This window comes from Malaya genurostris, chromosome 2 (assembly GCF_030247185.1).
Source record: "Malaya genurostris strain Urasoe2022 chromosome 2, Malgen_1.1, whole genome shotgun sequence".
NCBI classification, from domain to species: Eukaryota; Metazoa; Arthropoda; class Insecta; order Diptera; family Culicidae; genus Malaya; species Malaya genurostris.
Window position 1 is genome coordinate 198398525 of NC_080571.1, and position 21986 is coordinate 198420510.

Here is a 21986-nt window from a genome sequence, read left to right on the forward strand (position 1 = left end):
AAGTGACATTTTATGACGTAGGCGACCAATACACACAATGCATTTTCCTCGAACGCAAAGCAGCTGAATGTTGGTTTTATTTGCATTCGTTTGGTGGGAAGTTCGCATTACGAACGGTTTACCAAACATATTATTTTCATTTACGATTTGCATATTTCATCAGTTGAATATTTCTTATAGCGCATTTGTAAAAATATTTTACGTCGTTGCTCATTTTTCGATGTGTTTGGCTCCAATGCAAACGACGGTGCACAAAATAATCCCGCTGAGACTCTGAAAAGAACAGATAATTAACTGTCATTTCAATGTTCCACAATATTGATGCCATTTCCCTCGAATGTTGAATGCAGGAACAGCAGAATATTTCTTCTCCATTTTAAACTGAAATCTGAAACTGAACGTTTGATTCTTTATCTTGAACTGAATTCCAAACCTGTAACTATTTTCAAGACCTAAAAAAGGAACTCGTGTAATGCTTCGTAACATCTTCAGCTTACAAAAAAGTAACACATGTAACGCTACGCAACATCTATAACTTATAAAAAAGTAACACTACGTAACACCTATAACATAACAAGTAACACATTTAACGCATATAACGTACAAAATAGTAACGCATGTAGTGCAACGTAACACCTCTAACATATAAAAAGTAACACATGTAACGCTTTGTAACACCTATAATTTACAAAAGAGTGACGCATGTAACGCATAATAACAGCTCTAGGGTACAAAAAAGTAACGCCACGTAACACTTATAACACGAAAAGTAACACGTGTAGCGCTGCGTAACACCAATAACTTACATAAAAAGTAACGTATGTAACGATTCCTAACACTTGTAACATACAAAAAAGTAACGCATGTATCGTAGATACCATACATTTCACAAAACTTTTAATTTGAATTATTTGTGGTTATGTCATAAAACTGAAAATTTCATTCTAAATTGCTGATCTTATTTCCGATGACATGTAGCAAAAATCATGTAGATACGTTAGATGAAACTAGAGCTACTCATGACCAAAAACTTATCACTCTCTTATAAAAGTCTATTCGCACTATTCCGGGACGTTTCTTTCCTCATTGGCGATGGCGATCCCGAATATATTAACTGTCAATTAGTGCCGAACTTGTCAGTCAGTGAGCTTATAGGTACTATCACCTATTTGATGCTTGTATGTGAAACTAAATATCACACGACCAAAATTATACTTGCCAATTTTCACTATACTGTTCCTCTTGTACATGACTTGAAACCGATCCTCTCATTCTGTGTTGCTGGTTTTTATTTATGAATTAATTATTTAGTGCACTTTCACTGGATCACTGTGTCGACAAACTCTGGTTATTTACAACATATGAAAAGTGAAATCAGTATGACTTTTGTCCGGTCGGGAAGAAACATACCAAACAAACACAAAACATTTCATATTAGGCAAGCAAATATGTCCGTAGCCCTCGTTATTAATTGAGCTAAGAAAATGGCTGGAAGCTCCTATACCTTTTGCTTCTCAATTGTGAAACCATTGTGTGTGTATACCGTAGCAAATTTTTACTGACTGCTGGTCAGAATAAGTGTATTTGAAAGGGTTTTGGTCGGGTATGAAGCGATGTGCAATTCCAAATAAGTCAATATTGTTAGAATATTAGAGAATAAGTAAATGCAACTTGTTTTCAGTTTATTTGTACGAGGAACAGTCGTTAATTTCTGAGATATGGCAATAAATTTCAATACAGCTAATCTGGCATCAGTTAAGTGTTTCAAGTTGTATGTGTGCTCAGAACACTTTGTTATTTCGGTGGCTGGAAATTAGAATTATATTGAAAAGAATATTCAGAACGTAGGTGGGAATTAAACACCGGTATTCAACACGATCTTCTTTCCGATTACGCTATATTCGCTATTGCATTGTGAGCAATTTCTAAATCTAAAATTTCAGCATCATTCTGCTGAATGCACGTAAATCATTTCGTTACAGCTGGTCTTTGTTAGTTTATTTCCAACAAAGTAGAATTGAATTTGAGCGCAGGTTTATTCGACCCATGGGCAACATTGTAACTTTGGGATATTCCTGTATACTCTAAGAGTAGTGTAATTATTCGAAGACGATAAACAAATAAATAAAATACATCTAACCTCGAGATCTAGTGTCACAGGGAGAAAATTTGTTTGACCTATTATTTCGAACCTGGTTTTTATGCAAACTGTCAAAGCAATAAAGTTAGTTTTTAGTTTTGTCCGTTTTTTGTAGTGTTTTTGGTTTTAAATGCTTAGAGTCGTTCGCCGGAGAAAAGTTATGCAGAAATTTCGAAGTTATACATTTTCAATTCCTTACTAGACGAACTAATTTACGTTGACGATCTGACGATACTGGTGTAGGCCAGAACTTGTGTAATGATTTTATCACCACGTGCAAATGCGTTACGGAAATATGAAAAGAATATATTGAATAGAACTTATACTTACTAAATATGGCTATTATGGCTTTTTTATATTTTAGTATAACTTACCAACATTGTTGAAGTTATCATAGAAAAGTAACGCATGTCTGAGAAAGCATTCTAGAATGCAAGCTAACAGAGAGCTACATCTAACATGCAACTAAAATACTAGATGTGCATGTTTTGGAAGATGTTGGCCACGACATTCGTTGCTCCAAAAGGTAACAAAGAGGATATGATTCGGTCATCATACGTGCAAAAGAGATCATTTGATTAGTAGATCGCTTCTCTTCCATAAAACAAAGTGTAGTATTTGTTCTAGCATGGGCAATGTCTGACAAGTTTGGCATATTCAGAATAAGGAACATATCCATTTTATTGTTCTCTTTCTGTGTATTTAGAGCTTTCTTTATACAGATACAATGTAATTATAATACCGATATAATGCTTACGAATTTCGATTGTTTTGGTGGTGTGTTTTTTTTTCAGATAAGTAAACTCTATTTGTTATGACGTTTATCTCCAAGTACATTAAATTTAGTTTGCTAGTTTTTTTCGTCAAGAAATCTGATCTGGAAATAAAATATATGTAAATCGAGAAAATCCGTTATTTTGTACAATACACTCAAGTTTCTTCGTAGGCGGATGCATAGCAACTTTTTTTCTTTCTCATATAGCAAAAAAGCAAAGTCCTGGCATTACATTCCTTTTGTGGAATTTGGCCTTTCTGTTTCAACAGACTTCGCAGCTGATTTTTAGTGTACAGAATCATTGCATGGCTAGTACTATGGATCCTACTGACACTAAGAATCCTTCCAGGTCGGGGCTCGAACATACGACAACTGGCTTCTAAGACCTCAGGCTTCTCATATAGATAGGCTATTCAATTACTGTGAAACCCGACTTTTGAACCGAGACCCAGGGGACCGAGTTTCATATATCATTCGACTCAGTTCGTCGAGTACGAAAAATGTCTGTGTGCGTATGTAAGTGTGTATGTAACAAAAAATTGGCACTCGATTTTCTCGGAGATGGCTGCACCGATTTTCACAAACTTTGATTCAAATGGAAGGTATCTCGGTCCCATAGCCTGCTATTGAATTTCACCTGGTACGATGTGCAAAAAAATATGAAAAACTTGATTGATTCCAGTGGTGCTATAATGCCTTTCGAATATAACTCATGTTTTCATTATTAATTACTAAGAGATTCTTCAAAAAACTTCTCTTCAAATATTAAATAGGAACAAAGAAATCTGTTTGGGCATACATTGGCATAACTTTTTCAATTATAAACAGTTTTTCAATTTTAAACAGTTTTAACCTAAGTTAATAAGAATTGTTCGTTGTTTCAGTTTTTGCTCTAAATGATAGTTGAAAATTTTAATCACATCTCATCCTGTTGTTCCGGAATCGAAAGTGAGATCCAAACAAAGGTCAAAAGCAATCTACTTTTATATACTTTGACCATTTTATTTGAGTCTAAGTTTGAGAAAATCGACTTGAGAGTTTAATCTTTGAGTTTTCGACTACTATTTCCGGTACTTCCGGAACCGGGAGCTGGGACCTGGCATAGCTGAAATCCAGCAACTAGCATAACCTATAAATTGAAACAGTTTTAAATCCGTGTTTACGATCAGTTCAGCCGTTTCTGAGAAATTGGTATCATTTCCGGTTTGGAGCAAACGAGCACTTTTCCGGAACCAGGAACTATGATCTGGTATACTCCAAGTCAACGTATTTGATCAATAACTGACCATACCTGCCTAATTGAAGAAATATATGGCTATTTGAATGTATTTGGCTTGATTTTTCCGTGTCATGTATAACAACACGCCCTAGAAATGGAATTTTTATACGGCTGAGTAGATTGGCACAAATTTAGACTCAAATGAAAGGTTTTATGGTTTCATATACTGTTCCTCGACTTTTGTTCGTAATCGACTTCCAGTTCTGGAACAACTGGGTTTAAATTTTATAATTTCATGTAGAACGAAAATGCAAAAGAGAACGAAGAATTCCTATTCTTGAAATTTTTCACTATCAGAAAATAGAAAGAAAATAATAAATGATTTTTCAAAAGTGTTAGACCCAACCCGCCCCTTAAACTTGGCTCAACACTTTTTATAAATTTGAAAGGTTATGCCCCAAGTAGCATGTTAAGTTGCTGTCCTTTATTTTTCTACTGATTGTGCAATTTATCAAGTTAGTTTATATCACTATTCTAGTAACTGTTGTGTTATGGAAAAAGCGCAATTTTTCTGTGTTATGCAACATACTTTCAACCGATACATGCGTCGATCCCACCAAAAAGGCAGTAATAAAATCAACGAATTGTGAAACTCATGAGAACTACTACGTAATGTAAACAAGAAATGGAATGACGTTTACAAAAAACATGCTAACTTAATTTATAATGATTGAGTTTCACTTTTGATTTTCAATGCAACTGCTCTTAAAACAAACATGGATCTTGTTAAATAATCTGTTCATGAAAAATTATAATGCAACATATTGTTGAATTGATCTTTTGTGTTTTTGTGAATGAAAAATCGACAACGAACTGCATTTTTATGGTGAAACATGTTTCCGTACCCCCGAAATTTTCAAGCGCCTTTGAATTAACGTGCTTTGATGATTGTGCACCAATTTCTGTGAAAATAACAGTCTATTATTTTTAATGAGAATCATCGGAATGGTGTTTAAAATACGTGTATTCAAACATTCTTTAAAATTCTCAGGCAATTTTGATCAAACTAATGTGTAATTAAACCTGAAATGTCTCGAAATGAATATGTCTTGAATATTTTTTAATATGGCATCGATGGTAACAGTGAGGTAAATAGAAAATGGTTCACCCAACGTAATGACATATATTATCTAAATAACATTAACATGTTAATATTTCGGAAAGAAATGCTCTACGTTTTGTTTTTTATCAGTTTCAATCTTCTGGTTGAATTAAACAACAATACAGTATAGTCATTCATTTTAGCGGGCCCGACTTTTGTGATACGCACTGTAGGTATTATTTTGGTAAGCCCGTGTGCTGGAGTTGCAAAAACAAGTGGCACAAGCGGTAATATAAAAATATGGGAGTAACTATGATGAAATTAACTTTTCATTCAATATCTTTAAAAAGTTATGTCAGGTCTGCTTTTTTTTTCGCGAGATGAAAACCGAATATAAATTATCTGATTGATTTTTGTTTTCATTACGTATAATATCTATTTTCGCGCATGGTGTTTTTCCGAGTGCATGGAAAATTGCTGCAATAATTCCAATACACAAGAGTGGCAGCATTCATGACGTAGATAACTATCGATCCATTTCGATTCTTAGTTGCTTACCTAAATTGCTAGAGAGCATGCTACACGATGCTTTATATGAGACTGTGCATCACATCATCGCAGATGAACAGCATGGTTTCGTGAGGAAACGTTCTACTACAACAAATCTGATGTGCTACATTTCTGATTTAATCGATCAAATGGAGCGCAAAAAACAAGTGGACGCAATTTACGTTGACTTATCCAAGGCATTCGACAAAGTTCCTCATCGACTTGCTGTTGAAAAATTAAGCAGACTTGGCTTTCCGGAGTGGCTGACACAATGGATTAGGACATACTTGACTGGACGCAGTGCTTTTGTACGCATTGGTAACATACAATCTTCTTCGTTTGCAATATCATCAGGTGTTCCCTAAGGAAGCCATTTGGGTCCGCTGCATTTTGTATTGTTTATCAACGACCTCTGCAGAGCTATAAAATCTCCCAAGCTATTGTTCGCGGATGACCTGAAGTTCTATCGCTGTATAAATTCATTATTGGACTGCAACGCACTTCAATCCGACATCGATGCACTTGTTGACTGGTGCAAAATCAACGGAATGGAAGTAAACGTAAGCAAATGCAACGTAATATCTTTCTCTCGTTTACGTGGCTCCACTACTTTTGACTACAAAGTTTCATCACTAAGCATTGAAAGAGTCGCTATTATAAAGGATCTTGGTGTATTATTGGACCACAAGCTAAAATTTTCAGAACATGTAGCACTGACCACTGCTAAGGCCTTTTCAATGCTTGGTTTCATTCGTCGAAATACTCAGGCTTTCGAAGATGTATACTGTCTAAGAATATTGTACTGTTCAATTGTTCGCAGCATTTTGGAATATGCTGCTCCAGTCTGGGCACCGTACCACAGCGTACATATTAGCGAAAAAAATAGAGAATCGAAAGCGTGCAAAAAAGTTTCATACGTTACGCTCTACGTCTGCTGCCTTGGTCCGATCCCGTTCACCTCCCCTCCTATGAGGATCGCTGTCGAATTATCCATCTTCCAACATTAGAGAGCAGAAGGAAAACCTTGCAACGTCTTCTAATCTTCGACATTGTTGGTAATAATATCGACTGTGCTGAATTACTAAGAAAACTACAATTTCGTGCCCCGTTGAGACGGAACTATGGAACTGTTTCAGCTGCCTAATCATCGCACACAATATGGACAAAACAACCCTCTTAATGTATGTTGCCGATCGATTAATGAAGTTTATGACAAATTTGATTTTAATGTGTCTAAAAATGTGTTTAAATTAAGAATTAGCATTTAAGTGTCTGTGCGATGTAAATTTTCGATGACCAAATAAATAAATAACGCTGTATTTTTGCAACTTTTATGATAATATTCTCATGTCTACAGGTTTTGCGTTCAATTCAAATCGATAAACTTTTTTGCAAGTTTGAATTTTATATCAATGTTTTTCTAAAACTGAAGAAAACTGCACACACTGATTTAAAAATTCACGAGGCAGCAAAAACAATGCGAACTCTGCAGAAATATATTTTTACAGCAACGTTATCAATTCGGCTTAGCCTTTTTTGGCTTGCGGATAGTATCAATTATTTCACTAATATTTCTTCCACAAGAGATTTATAGCAATTTCGACGTCCGGTACAATTATGACAGCCGTTTGGAAAGTTTTTGATAAGTTACACAATTGTTATAGTTACTCCCGTTTTACATGACCATGTGAAATTTTTTGTAGAGCTTCTAGTGAAACATTAACAAGTTGGTGATTTACTGCACAATTGTTTTAGATGTATTTAAAGTTGTTGTACAGTGATTTTTTCGGTAGTATTGTGAAACTTAACAGGGATAAGTTGCACAATCAATTTTAATATACATATTTCTAAACATATCTAACATAAATAACATTTCTAAATCAATTGTAAAACATCTTGAAAGTTTAATAAGTTACATTTGCTACTTGGGGCTAGTGCATGCTCAAACAAAACTTTTTAGTTATTATTCAAGATTCAAATTAAAAGTTTTTTTGATGGATTCCTTAGTAATTTTTATTAAAACATGAGTTATGTGAAAAAGGCATCGAGATTAAAACAATTTTTATGCGAATTTTCACAGCTATGAGAGTACGTATCCACCGCATAAAAAAAACTTGAGTGTATAGAGATAGGAGATAGTTTGTTTTCGCTATTGTTTTACTGGGAAAATGTAAACCAGTAAATATATCATGTTGCACTTTGGAAAAATTCTGTGAAATTTATTAAGATTGTTACGTTATTTTTTACCAGAACTAAAACTTTCGCTGGGATAAAAATGTAACAAATACTTACATACGGGTTCAGTCATCACGCTTCATATTTTTCGAAACAATCTGAGCACTCATGGCTTTTATTTGGGCTCTCGAAAAAACATTAGGATCTTTCAGTACTAGACCTTCCACAATTGCTGAAAACATTGAAGAGAATTTCATGATTAACATAGCCAAAATATATTTATTTTAAACGTACAGAGATGCAATATCATTTCAAAATTGCCCGTTTATTTTTATAATTATTCTTTGTTGGTGGCGAAAAGCTATTATTCTCATCCAGCAACAATCAAAGTGATAAATATAATTTTCGAAACAGTCAAAAAGTAATGAACTGCTTCTTCTGTTTGATGTGAACCCTGATTTGACTTAAGCTATGGTTCTATTGACACTTAGAATTTCGTAGGTCGGGGACAGGAGCAAAACAATCTGTACTCTCCGCTGAAAGACCGCAACTAGGTTAAAGCCGGGTATAAATAAACGAATACAAATAAATAAATCTGTACTTCAGTTTAATGAAACTTTGCACACGACTTCAGTACGGCACACCATTCATTTTCACGAATGGAGAGACCAGTTTGCCTCATGACTCATATTTTTTGCATGAACTTTCATTTCAGCGATTCTAGACCAGGAAATACTTACACTTTTCAATATTCTTCATGCTTTTCATATTTTGTTCGTTATGTTCTTTCAGAATGCTGTACTGATAATCTTTTTCGTAAAATGGATGGGAAACGTCTTCGTCTTTTGTTTCCAAAAATTGCATCAGGTGCTTGATCTTATCCTTTGCTAATGATATACATAAGGCGGCTACCAACCAATAGAAGAGGTGTGAGATTATCTATGTTAAGTGAAATGAGAAAAAAAAAACAAAACAAAATTAAACTATCTACAATACTCACAGTCAGTGTTCTCCATTTTATCGGGACGTTTAATGTAGGCCGTTTCGAAGCTCAGAAGCGGTAGATTAACATCAGAATAATCTACAATATTCTTGGTATCGACATGTAGCGTGTTATTTGTTTCAATGTTTCTGAAAACATCCAAAACATGTTGAAATGAAAGTTTCAACATATTGCTCATATCTTTGATATTTTCCCTGTGCGATGAAATCGCCTCCTGTCTTTTCTTTTCTAGGGATATTTTGTTCTGGTTAAGCTTGTATTCGGTAATCCGGCTACAACAGGAGGATAAAAAAAAACAAATGAATATATTTGCATTTCACATTCAGCATAAGGGTTGTAAATTTCGTTTAACTTCAATAGATGTACGCGATACGGTTTTCATGACTTTAATTATGGAAAATAGTATTATAAATGTTGTATGTGTGTTCGGTGAATCTTCGTTCAAATAGCTATTGGTATACTTCAAATGGATTATGACAGTACAGTACAGCCCACACTCGCATATCAGTTCCATATCGATTTTCGCCATTTTTGAGTGAGCTTGATTCGTGAAATCCTTATTATACTTTCAAAAATTGTTATAACAATTGTGAGTTTGTTTAGTAAAATGTGAGAAATTATCATCTCTTCTCCTGTCCCATATTCAAAGTACCTGCATATCAGTCCCATTTAATGCAATTTTAATTGATTTAATCAAAAATCAAAACATTCGGAAATAGAATCGGAATTGTCTTATTCTCACTATGCCGATTTTCTCTACGGGGTTAATATGTAAGCTGGGTTAGAGTGAAAGGGAATTAGCTATAAACTACTTACGATTGTCAAAATCAAGTTAGGAAGTACAATAGCAAATAACTTTCAAAGTTCTCTTTGAATCACTCTCTTTCATAGTTTTCTGATTGACAGTGGATCAGTAATTTTAGGTAGGACAACGGCAAAAGTAAACTTGTTTTAAAAATATATTAGGGCTATTGTAATAGTCATTTCATTAGTAGTGTTGCCTTTTTTCTTGCGATTATTCGACATTCAACCAATGAATTGTGATAGAATCGGATACAATATTTTTGCTTTGGCTCTAAGAAGCAATATTATAGACAAAAGAGTTCGAAAGTTATGCAATACTGCTGTTATAACGACGCGAAAACTCAAAGCGACTGTTCCTGTTTTCAACTTATCTTTTAAGCCAATATATCGAACAGAGACAGCAGATCTCACTCTAACTGATGGTTTTCGTATATGAGATGACTACTGGAACTGAGATGAACAGAGTTACCGTGACCCTAGCGATCCGCGTCTACGGCGTCAATTTTAACTTTACTCGCTGATCAAAATATTGAACAACGTAAATTTAACTCACCGTATTTCGTCATAAGTGAAGTCATTCGCCAACTCATCATGGTTTATTTCAGCAAGCTCGTTCTCGATAAATTCAACATTTCGCTGGTGTTCACGTCGCTGTAAATTGATTTTCATTTGTTTACTGTCGCGCTTCTGTTGCTTCACTCTAAATTGGAAATATACTGTATTCATATGTTGATGGTATAGTCAGTATTGTATTACTTAGATAAATCATTCTAGAATTTTGAATCCCTGATATCATAAATTGGAATTTTTCTTTTGGGGAGAATTACTTACTCAACCTTTCGTCTCATCACTTATCATGTAAGGCACAACTCTCCAAATAACTAGAGGACCGTACCACTTAATTCCCCCCAACCAAAAAAAATTGACAATTTTCCATGATTTTAAAAGTCTTATTGACACGCGTTATTCTTAGTTAAGATTTCACTAATTTTCACGCCCCTCATCGGTGCATCAACGCTTTTAGACGTAAATTAATCGGAACTCATGTCTGATTTTGATCATATGAGATTTTCTTCCACAATGATCAAAGCCACCCAATGATTGATCTTACATGAATCAAGAATCATTCTAACTCAGATTTAAAGATCACTGATCAACTGATCTTAAAAAGATCAGATCAGTAGTTGGAAAAGAGCACAAGTGATCTTTTTCGGCAGTGATCTCGATTTGATGATTTTTCCATTTTGATTTACTGATTGTAAAGCTTGCTTCAAATAGAATTGGAACAAAGACAATTGCCTGTATTTCAGTTATTGATTATTGTATTCAAGATCTTTTTTATACAAATGTAGCGTTTTCTTCATACTTTTAAGAAAAAATACGGATAAAATTATTCGTCACGGTTTTGAAGGAATTCTCGAATTTTTCCTGTAACACGGCTCATTAGGCGGCGCACACCTTCTTCGTCCATCGTTTTAGTTATCTTCTTCCACCAGGTCGTCATCTGATTGATGTCTTTGACAACGTTTCCCTTTGCCTTGAGTCTCCTCTTCATGATTGCCCAGTATTTCTCAATAGGGCGGAACTGGGGGCAGTTGAGTGGGTTAAGGTTTTTCGGAACAAACTGGACCACTTTCTCTGCATACCATTCTTAAACGGCTTTGCTGTAATGACAGCTTGCCAAATCTGGCCAAAACATTACAGGATGGTCGTGGGATCGAATGAACGGCAAAATTCGTTTTTGGAGACACTCTTTTTGGTATAGTTCCGATGTCATTTGTCTTATTTGTAACGAAAACTTTCGTTTTTTTGCCGCAGGTGCAAATGCCCGGCCAAATCATAAATTTTCTTGCAAATTTGTCGGCAAAAACAAATTTAAATTTGGCTGGAACATCCCCCCGAGCCGTTGCCAAGTAAAATTTTTGACCTGGGATTTGACCGAAGTCAGCCTTGACACAGGTTTCATCGTCCATCAGAAGACACCCGTTGAACTTGGTCAGCACCTGGTCATATAGTTTCCGAGCACGAATTTTGACCACACTATTCTGTTTCATTGTCCGATTTGGCTGTTTGCTAGCTCGATACGACTTGATTCCTTCCCGGAGTCGAGTTCTCCTCACGGTACTATGGGCAGCACCGAATTTTCTGGCCAAATCACGGTCCGACAGATTAGGATTCCTCTTAATCGTCTTCAAAATCTTACCACGCAATTTCCGGTCGTCAGTTCGACTCCGACGATCGGCTTGAAGCTTCCGAATCGTCGTCAATGTTTCCTTACACCGTTTGATAACGCGCCATACGGTATTTCTGGGCAAATTCAGCTGTTTAGCTAGCCTAGATGCAGACCACAATGGATTTTCCAAATAACTGTGCACAATTTTTTTTCCTTCTTTCGGCTTCCATGTTGATTGTTTACAAAGTACAGTCGATATCCGGAATGTCAAAAATCATACGTGAAGCTGACAAAATTCCCGACACGTGGGCGCCAAGAGCTTCCAAATCCGTCCACCAGGAGCGCCACAATATGAGCAAAAGTTTGTTCCAATTCTAAATGAAGCAAGATTTAATATATGTAACATCATATCAGCAGGCAGCAGTACCTTAGCAAATGTAATATACCAAGTAATCAGAATCTCAGATAAAATGAAATGATTAGATGTTATTAGCCCAATTTGTTTTAAGTATTGATTCATACTTGAAAATTGAAACATTTTGTGGCGTATTGACATTTCACTAACCTTGGGAAAATTTCTCTCGGTTCACCACATGAAGTAGCGTATTTCATTTTCTTGATTATTCTCTCCACTTCTTCTGTTTGAATTTTCAGATCTACCATACTGGTTGTGTCTCGATCATAACGTGATAAATTGATATCAAAGTCGCTCTGAAAGTATATTTCAATGGTTTTTATTATGTTTCGTCAGATTATTTATGAAACATTACTTACATCTCTCCGAACTAAATTATGAATTCGTTTGTTATTCAAATCTAATTTCTCTCGTTGCTGCAGAAGGGATTGGAAACGATCGGTCAATTCTTTGTTAGTCCGTCTTTCAAGTTCCTAAAGTAAAAATACTTGTTCGTAAATTTTTTGACAGTGCTTATTTCTCACATGTCTAACAACGTTAGGTATAAGTCTCTGTTAGAGGGTAGGTTTTTGGTTGGCTTAGTGTTTTCTTATGCAACTAAAAATGAAACAGTATTTGAAATTTGTTCGAAGAGTTGATTGCGTTAATGACCTTGGTGTTTTGTTGGATTCTAAACTCACTTTTAATTTGAATCGTTCCTGATTAATTATAAAAGCGACTCGACAATTAGGTTTTATTGTTAACATCAGACGTGATTTTAAAGATCCACATTGTTTGAAGTGGATAGATTACTCGCTAGCTCGACCTATACTTGAAAATGCCAGCATAGTTTGGAATCAGTATCAAGTAGCTTGGAGTTTACGAATTCAGCGCGTGCAGAAAAAACTTGTTCGACTTCAGTTTTTGCAATGACTGAGCGGAAACATATATTGGGGAAGCCAAATGAATGAAAAACTAACAGAAAAAAAGATTTTTACCTTTTTTATAAATATAAAAAATAGGTATAGAATTCGCTCAAACTTTAAAAATTTTCCGAGGCCCGGAGGGCCGAGTGTCATATACCAATCGATTCAGCTCGACGAACTGAGCAAATGTCAGTGTGTGTGTGTCTGTATGTGTGTTGTCAACTAAGAGGTCGAGATCTCAGAGATGGCTGGACCAATTTTGATCAAACTAGTCTCAAATGAAAGGTCTCCTCGTCACCCAGAACGCTATTGGATGGTTTTGAGATCGAATGTTTACTTTTTGAGTTATACGAAGTTTTATGTCAAAATTTTCAGTTTTTTGACAGTATCTGTCACAATTGACCTTGAAAACAGAAAATGTTTTCAGACTTAGATTCCGCACGGTAGTAGCTATCAAACAAGCCATAGATTGTTAAAATCCGTCCATTTTTAACGGAGATATCGAAATTTTTGTGTAAACGACTTTTCCCCCTATTCCAGCAGTAGAAGTTTTGACTGTGTATGATAAAGAAATGCTTGGGAGCAACGTAAAACATGATTTTTTATAATGTAACATACAATTGTTTCTGAATACCAAAAAGACTGTGTACAGCATCTTTTTTCATGACTTTTTGCCTCGGACCGATTTCAGCATGGTTCATTTTTGGCAACATAATCGTTCGAATATGACATTTGTCATATTCGAACCAGATGATGGCAAATTTGTTTTAATTATATTGTTTTAAACTACTTACAGCAATAAATGGTGGAAGAACATAACATCCATATACCATTCGAATCAGTTCGTCGAGATCAGCAAATGCGTATGTGACAAATAATTTCACTCAATTTTTTACCTTATTTTCGAAGATGACTCAACCGTTTTCTACAAACTCAGATTCATATGAAAATTCGTATGCTCCTAAACAAGGTTCCTGAATTATGTTTGGATCCGACTTCTGGTTCCGGAACTACAGGATGATATGTGAAACGAAATTAAAATTGTGTAACTTATTTTCCTCGTAGATGGCTGAACCGATCTAAGATTCAAATGATATCTAAGAATCATCTAAGATTTGCTGATTTGAATAGTCGACAGGTAGGTAGGTTTTGGGTGGCTTAGTGTTTTCTTATGCAACTAAAAATTAAACAGTATTTGAAATTTGTTCGAAGAGTTGATCGCGTTAATGACCTTGGTGTTTTGTTGGATTCTAAACTCACTTTTAATTTGAATTGTTCCTGATTTATTATAAAAGCGACTCGATAATTAGGTTTTATTGCTAAAATCAGACGTGATTTTGAAGATCCACATTGTTTGAAGTGGATAGATTACTCGCTAGCTCGACCTATACTTATTATTATTATTATTATTATTATTCGTTTATTTAGAGCCTCGGCTTTAACCGTTTGGTCATTCGCCGAGGTGATATAGTGTTGGGAGGGGAGTTTGGGGATGAGTGGGATGGATAGGATTTATAATTACATTTCATTTGATATAGCTACATTGTATTGTTTATAATATATGGAAATTGATATATATTGATTTGATTTCCTTGTGGATGATCCTCAAAGTTTTTCGTCTGGGGGTCGACTCTGTTAAGAAAGTGACCTGCAGGTGTCGTTGTCCTTGGGCCGTTCGTTGTGGAGATAGGGTTCCCCCGTGTTGCTTAGTTGTAATTCTGGCTGATAGATGCCGTTGTCCGACCTTGGTTGCAATATTGTGTGCTTTCTTTATAACTTTGAGCTGCTTCGTGTTGGTCGTCGACTCGATTTGCGTGATCAGCCGTTTTCTGTTTGGTTGATGTTTAAGGTCTGTTTAATGGTTCAAGATAGTGGGGCCTGCCGTTGTTTTTATTTTTAATGACTCTGGACTTGTGGAGCTCCGGACTGTGTGGAGTAGGACTGTGTTGGATTGGACGGCCGGGTGTGTTCAGGTGAGGATATCGGTGCGTTTCCGTTCAGACTCTGGTGATACTCGCTATGGACTGGGCCGTCCTCATTCCTTCATTGGTCCATTTTCTTTTTAGCATTTTCAGGATGCTCCTCATGATGATGAGCAGGATAAGGATGGTGACCAGTATGATGAGAATTATTACCGCCGTTGATTGTTTGGAGAATTCCTCCGAGTGTTTGTTTTGTGTTTCCACTATGGTTAGCAGAGTGTTTCCGTGTATCTCGGCACGGTTATTCTCTTCTTCGGATGATGAAAAAAAGCCCATTCTGAATGCGACTGACTAATACTCTTGGCGATGTTGAACTGGATGGTTTGGGCTTCGGTATCGGAAATTGATCGATATGCGCTTCGGTCGGTGAATCGGAGCGGTGTGCTGTATGATTATTATTGCTGACACCACTTGTTCGACAATTCGATCGGTGTATTCATTTTGGTCTTTATTTTAGGTGTCCGAGTGATTGTCAGCTGCTGTCGGTGCTATTGTACAAAACGCTTAGCTGTTTGTTTACGCTGCCGGTAGGTATAATTTTTAATCTAGTTGGCAGATGAAGTTAATTTCGATTTTGTTTTAGGTTTCTCTTGCGTTTTTGAAGACTTTCGGTCGTAATTTTTTCGGTGTTTGGTGTTTTGATTTGGGTATCTAGATAGCATTCGGGTGGGTTTGCGTTACGGAGTTAGGTTCCTCTTGCGTTTGTGAGGATTTTTGGTCGTGACACTCAAAGACATTCGAGTAGATTGGCATCTCGGAGTAGTTTAAGGAGTGCATGTTCGTTGTCCGGGTTGTTGCTGAGTACCTCGCGGATCGAGCTGGGCAGACTGTGATGTCTGCGAAGACCGTGAAATTTGGGGCAGTTGATGAGAATGTGTTCAACTGAGAGCCTGACGTTGCATATGGGGCAGGATGGTGGTTGACAATTTGAAATGGTGTGTGCATGGGTAATTCTGGTGTGGCCGGTTCGCAATCTGGATAGGGCTCGTTGCTCCATCCGGCTGCTTCTATCGATCCATTTGTCGGGTTCACCTTTAATTTTTTGGGTGTGCCCTGAGGATGCTCTCCAGGTTCTGATGAAGTGGTGTAAAGCTTTTGTATTGACGCATCTGATGAGGTCCATAGCTGGGACCGTTCTGGTAAGGTAGTGGTTGTTGGACCTGCCTAAAGCTGCGAGTGCGTCGGCTTCTTCGTTGCCGGGGATTCCAGAGTGTCCGGGTATCCAACAGATGATCGTCTGGTTGTTGCACTGTTCCTCTATTGCTTGGATGAAGGGGTGTAGGGAATTGCCTGTTTCGAGGGCGGTGAGGACTGCCAAGGAGTCGGATAGAATTATCGTTGGAGTGTTGGGGGGTTTGGATTTGATTGCGTAGAGGATTGCTGAGGCTTCAGCCGAGAATACTGAGCATGATGAGTGTAGCCGAAAGTTGTGGTTGGATGTTGTGCTGTAGATACCGGCTCCGACATGTTCGTTCAGTTTGGATCCGTCGGTAAAAATTTGATGATGATAGGGGTAGTTCTCTTCTATTAGTCGGTGCAAGTGGGTTCGGACTACGTTTGATTGTGTTCCTGCCCGGAGGGTGCGGGTTAAACTGGTGTCGATGCGTGGAGTTTTGGCAAACCATTCCCGCCGGCGGATCTGTTGTATCCTGGCAAGTTTGGGCATTCTGGTATTATTGTACATTAGGTACAGGTCTTTGGCAATACTGAGTAATATTCGATTGTTGCCTCTTGTTCTTTGTAGGAAGCCGAGAGTCCTTTTGAAAATGGTGATATTGGCGTACCATTGGAAGGGTAAGACTCCGGATTCAACGCAGGCAGCGAACGCCGGGGTGCTAGGTAAGAGGTTGCTTGCCAGACGGATTGAGCGGTTGTAGAGAGGAGCTAATGTCTTCTGCATGCCTTCCCGGTTTAGGCAAGTGATTTCAATTCCATAGAAGATCCGGCTGTTGATTAGGGCCTTGCTGATGTTGAGAGCTGTTCGTCGGTTCCATCGGGGGTGGCAGGAGCTTATTGTTTTGATAAGTCGCAGCCGACTTTCGCAGTCTTTTTTAATGTTCTTGAAGTGGTCGTTGAAAGTGAGCTTTCGGTCGATCGTGATGCCGAGTATCTTGGGTAGGCGTTGAAAGGGTATGTTAGTGTTATCCAGTTTAATTGGATTTCCTGCAGCGACATGGTGAGAGTTGCAACAATGTGCAATGGCGCATTTCTGGGGTGCTATGGAAAATCCGACAGAGTTCGCCCATTGGCCGATTTTCTTAACCGCGGTTTGGATCTTCCTGCGAATGAATTTGAGGTTTTTTCCTGTTGAGACGAGGATTATGTCGTCGGCATAGACAAGTATGTGGAGTTTGCTTGTTATGTTTCGGAATACAGGGTTCATTGCTATTAAAAAGAGTGTGACGGCTAGTGCGGAGCCTTGGGGTACCCCGTTGGTTTCGGTGAAGGTTGATGATCGGTTTCCTCCTATGGTAACCTGGAATTGACGATTTTGAAGATAGTTGCTGAGAAATGCACCCATGTTGCCGGTGATTCCTTCTTTAAGTAGCGTGCGCAGTATGCCTTCTCGCCATACTGTATTATAGGCTTTGGCTATGTCTAGGATGGCTATGTCGGCATGCAGGTTTTGGTCTTTTGCGTCGCGTAAAATCTGACCCAGGGTTCCCAGGTGGATTCCTGTTCCTTGGCCTTGGCGGAAAGCGAATTGTCTTTGGTCGAGCAGTTGGTTAGTCTCTAAATAAGCTGACAGGCGGCGGTTTACCATTTTTTCCATGATTTTTCCAATACATGGGAGAAGACTGATGGGACGGAAGTCTTTTACGGTTCTGTTTCCCTCGCATTTCTTGGGAATAGGGACGACTAAGGCACTTTTCCAGTAATCGGGTAGTTTCCCGCGCTCCCATATTGTGTTATAACACTTCAGTAGTGCTTTTTTGGCGTCGGGTGGGAGATGCTGTATGAGTGGGTAGCTGATGCCGTCGCTTCCGGCTGATTTACCGTGTGCTGATGCTAGTGCATGTTGGAGTTCGGAGCCGGAGAATGGTTGGTTGAACTGTTGTCCGGTGTCGGGGGGAAAGGTAGTTTTGATGAGTTCAAGTTTGGCTTTCTTTGTTAGGAATGCAGGATGTAAGGCATTGTTGGCTGATAATGAGGCAAAGTGGGTGCCCATTTCCTCTGCCATTATGGAGGGGTCTATTGTGGTGGTGCCGTTAGTGTTGAGGGTGAAGCCGGTGTGGCGGCGCTTGCCGTTTAGTGCGTTGACCCTTCTCCAAAGTTGGGTTGTGTTTGAGTCGGTTGAGATTTCTTCTAAGAATCGGGTCCAGCTTGCCTCTTTTGCTTCTCGGATTGCTTTCCTGGCTTGGTTCCTTTTAGTTCTGAATATCTGTTCCTTTTCCTGTCGGGTTGGGTTATTAATTTCGGTTTTTTGTAGTACCCGCAGTGCCTTACGGCGGGCTTTGATGGCGTCTGCCACCTCTGGGCACCACCAGTGGATGGCTCGCTTCGCAGCCTTTTTACCTGTTTTAGGTATGGTTTCGTGGGCGGCTTGGTTCATTATAAGGCCGAGCTCTGTGGCGGTGTACTCCCTGTTAGGTTCTATGTTGATTGATACAAGGCGTTCGTATTCGGGCCAGTCCGCACGTTCCGTGATCCATCGTGGTCTTCGTGTAGTGTCGGGTGAGTGTTGGTTATGGGAAATGGTAATGGGAAAATGGTCGCTGTTGGCAGGATCATCGAGGACCTCCCAAGAGCATAATCTGGCTACTGATGATGAAGCTATGGAGATGTCGATTGCCGATTCGGAGTTCCCGCGAGTGAAGGTAATTCTGCCGTCGTTTAGAATTATTGCGTTGTGATCTTCGATGGTTTCGATTATTAGGTTCCCTCGTTGGTTGCTTTGGCGTGCTCCCCAACGTTCGTGGTGGGCGTTGACATCCCCCAGGATGAGGAATGGGGGATGAATTTCTTCAATTAGTTTGCGGAATTTGTGGTTTAAATTGGAAATGTTTTGGGGTAGGTAAATCGAGACGACCGTTATTTTAAACGGGTATGTGATCTGTCTGGCAACAGCGATCAGATCTGTCCGCAGTTGAATGATGGTAGAAGGAATGTCCTTACGTATTCCAAGTCCGACTGTTTGATAGATGTTCTCCCCGGTTTTAGCTTCCCATGTGTAATTGTGTCCGAGCCATGCAGTGGGGTCGGTGGCGTCGGAGAGGTGGGTTTCTTGTAAAGCCAGACAGATAGGATTGGTATTATTGATTAATATTTGTAGGTCGCCTAGAGAGTTTCGTAGTCCGTTAGTGTTCCATTGTAATGCGAGTGTTGTTCGGTTTTGGATCATTTTTGTTTTGTTTTGTAGAGTTAGTTGATCTCGGTGCATGTCTTTTGTTGGAGGGGTTAGTATCTTAATGTCCTTTTATTCGATTGTTGGGTCGATATCCGAGGAATGATCGGTTTCTATCCCCTCCATTTCAGGAGGGGGTGAGAAATTGTCGTTGGCTCTGCTTGTATTCTGTTTTTTTGCTCGTGGTGATTGGGTAGGGGAGTTTTCTCTATGTTTGTCTGCACTTTGTTGAGGTAGTTTCTTCGATGTATTGATAATTGGGATTATCTCCGTAAATAGGTTTCCGTAGTTGGCCGTTGCTTTTTCAGGGTTGGATGTGGGGATGTCATCGTTGGAATTGTGTTTGGTTTTCCGGGTGTTGTCTTTGGGATGTGTCCATGTGCTTTGTGACTGGGTGTAGTTTCCAGTAATATGTTTCTTTAGTTCGGCCATCTCAGCGAGAATCTGCATGTTAATTTTTTGGCTTTCTTGTAGCTCTTGTTTCAGTTTTTTTATTAGAGTGTCTTTGCTATTAACCAGTTGTGTGATCTTTGAGCGATATTGGTTTTTGAGTTCCTCGAAGTCTTTTTCCAATTTTTCTGATTTTTCACGCCACTCCTTTGCCTCGTTGCTTGCTACATTAACGAAGGTTTGTTGTTTTGGCTTGTGTAGTTTCCTAGCTTCCGCATAGGTGAGGTTATTGTCGATTTTAGTTTTCACTATTTTCATTTCGGCGATGTAATTCGAACATTTTTTGTATCGAGCGGGGTGGTTTTCGTTGCAATTTGGACATCTGCTGCTCTTTCTGCATGGGTTTTCGCGAGAGTTCTCGTGTTCCTCGCTACAGTTTAAGCAGATCTCTTTCTGGTTGCATGCTTTGCTGCCGTGACCGAAGTGGCCACATCGGTAACATTGCAATGGAGCGGGATAGTACTGCCTTACTTCGGTGCGGATTAACCCAATGAAGATTTTCTCCGGTAGTTTGATACCGGCGAATGACAGAATGAGTAGCGGGGTGTTGGTGAGTGTTCCATTAACAGTCTTAGTAATTCTCCGAACGTCAATAACGTTTTGAGCTTTTAGTTCGGTTAGCAGTTCTGCCTCGGAGAGGTTGATAGTGTCGACGTCGTAGATAACACCCTGGACTCTATTAAGGGTCGGGTGTGGTATGACCTCGACCGGGTAATCATTTCCGAGGCTTTGGAGAGTCCTGAGTCTTGTGTATACGTGCCTGGACGTTGTTTTTAATATGTATTGTGTTCCTCGCGCCGTTTTCGTTGCACTTAGGAATTTGTTGTAGTCAGCCCCGATGAATTGTTGAATAATTTTTTGGATAAGGAAGGGGTTGGGGGGGAGCGTGTTTGTTTGGTTATCATTGATTGTGGGACGTAAAAGTAGTATGTGAGTATCTATTTCGTCACCTTTTTGCATGTATGCGGGGGAGGCACTGGATGGGGGTAAGGGGGGGAAATTATTGAGGGGTGGGGGCTCTGGGCCTCCCATTTTGGTTTTGGTTTCTCGGATGTAGGTGTGGCTTAGTATACTTACTGTCACTATTTGAATGAGTGGTGGTTGCGTGACTTAGCTCTAATTCAATTTGTTGCTATTCTACTCGATACGCGTGGTGGCTAGCACGCTCGTACTTTGATGAGTCAGCACTGTCGCCGACACACTAAACACTCGTGAAGATTGCAGACGCGACGAAAAGCGGATACCGACACTCGCACGTCCGATCGCCAGGAATGTAGCACGAACAATGACCTATACTTGAAAATGCCAGCATAGTTTGGAATTTGTATCAAGTAGCTTGGAGTTTACGAATTCAGCGCGTGCAGAAAAAACTTGTTCGACTTCTTTTAAGAACCTTCCCTGGGAAAATTCGTTAGATCTTCCATCGTATCCCGTCGTCGTAGTGGGACATATGATCGCAAGCTGAACCAGAAGGTATTGATAACCGTCAGAGCACACCCTGGACTATCAGATAATAAAATCGCACAAAAATACGCTGCTGCTCGCAGTACCGTTCGAAGCATTCATTCGGGAGAAGGATATCGTTCTCATCGAGTCAGCAAGCAACCAAACAGAATGTTGAAGCAAAGTTTTGTCACCAAAACTCGAGCTCGGAAATTGTACTAGCAGGCTTTGACGAAGTACCAAGAATGCCTGATAAACTACGATGAAACCTACGTCAAAATGGATTTCGGACAGCTTCATGAGCATAGATTCGAACATGGCGACGGCACGAGGTGATATTCCTGCGAAATTTATGTTTTGCTTTTATGAACAAATTTGCCAAAAAAATTGATTATTTGGCAATGGATATGGAGCTGCGAAGCAAAGTCCAAAATGTTCGTGACGAATAAGACGATGGACTCGAAGCTGTACAAAAAAGAATGCATCAAAAACCGCGTACTAGCTTT

At 38.7% G+C, this 21986-nt stretch overlaps 1 protein-coding gene and 1 long non-coding RNA gene across 8 annotated transcripts in view; one reads left to right on the forward strand and one right to left on the reverse strand.

Moving 5' to 3' along the window:
- Nucleotides 1-2841: 2841 nt before the first annotated feature.
- The window catches only part of LOC131426964 (uncharacterized), a 38303-nt gene continuing 19158 nt past the window's right edge, over nucleotides 2842-21986 (reverse strand). For 3 of the 7 annotated variants that reach the window (XM_058589784.1, XM_058589783.1, XM_058589781.1), the window contains 7 exons: nucleotides 12715-12828; nucleotides 12506-12651; nucleotides 10321-10467; nucleotides 8961-9235; nucleotides 8701-8868; nucleotides 8078-8192; nucleotides 2842-3017 (listed from right to left, as the gene is read on the reverse strand). In XM_058589784.1, coding sequence (XP_058445767.1) covers nucleotides 8086-8192; nucleotides 8701-8868; nucleotides 8961-9235; nucleotides 10321-10467; nucleotides 12506-12651; nucleotides 12715-12828 — 957 coding nt within the window. In that variant the 3' untranslated portion in view covers nucleotides 2842-3017; nucleotides 8078-8085. Of the gene's footprint in view, nucleotides 3018-8077; nucleotides 8193-8700; nucleotides 8900-8960; nucleotides 9236-10320; nucleotides 10468-12505; nucleotides 12652-12714; nucleotides 12829-21986 lie in introns of those variants that run through there. The other 4 variants (XM_058589782.1, XM_058589786.1, XM_058589785.1 and 1 more) reach the window with 4 other exon arrangements.
- LOC131426966 (uncharacterized) lies at nucleotides 14765-20310 on the forward strand. Its single transcript, XR_009229223.1, has 2 exons — nucleotides 14765-15769; nucleotides 15826-20310. It is a non-coding gene; the product is annotated as an uncharacterized LOC131426966 (long non-coding RNA).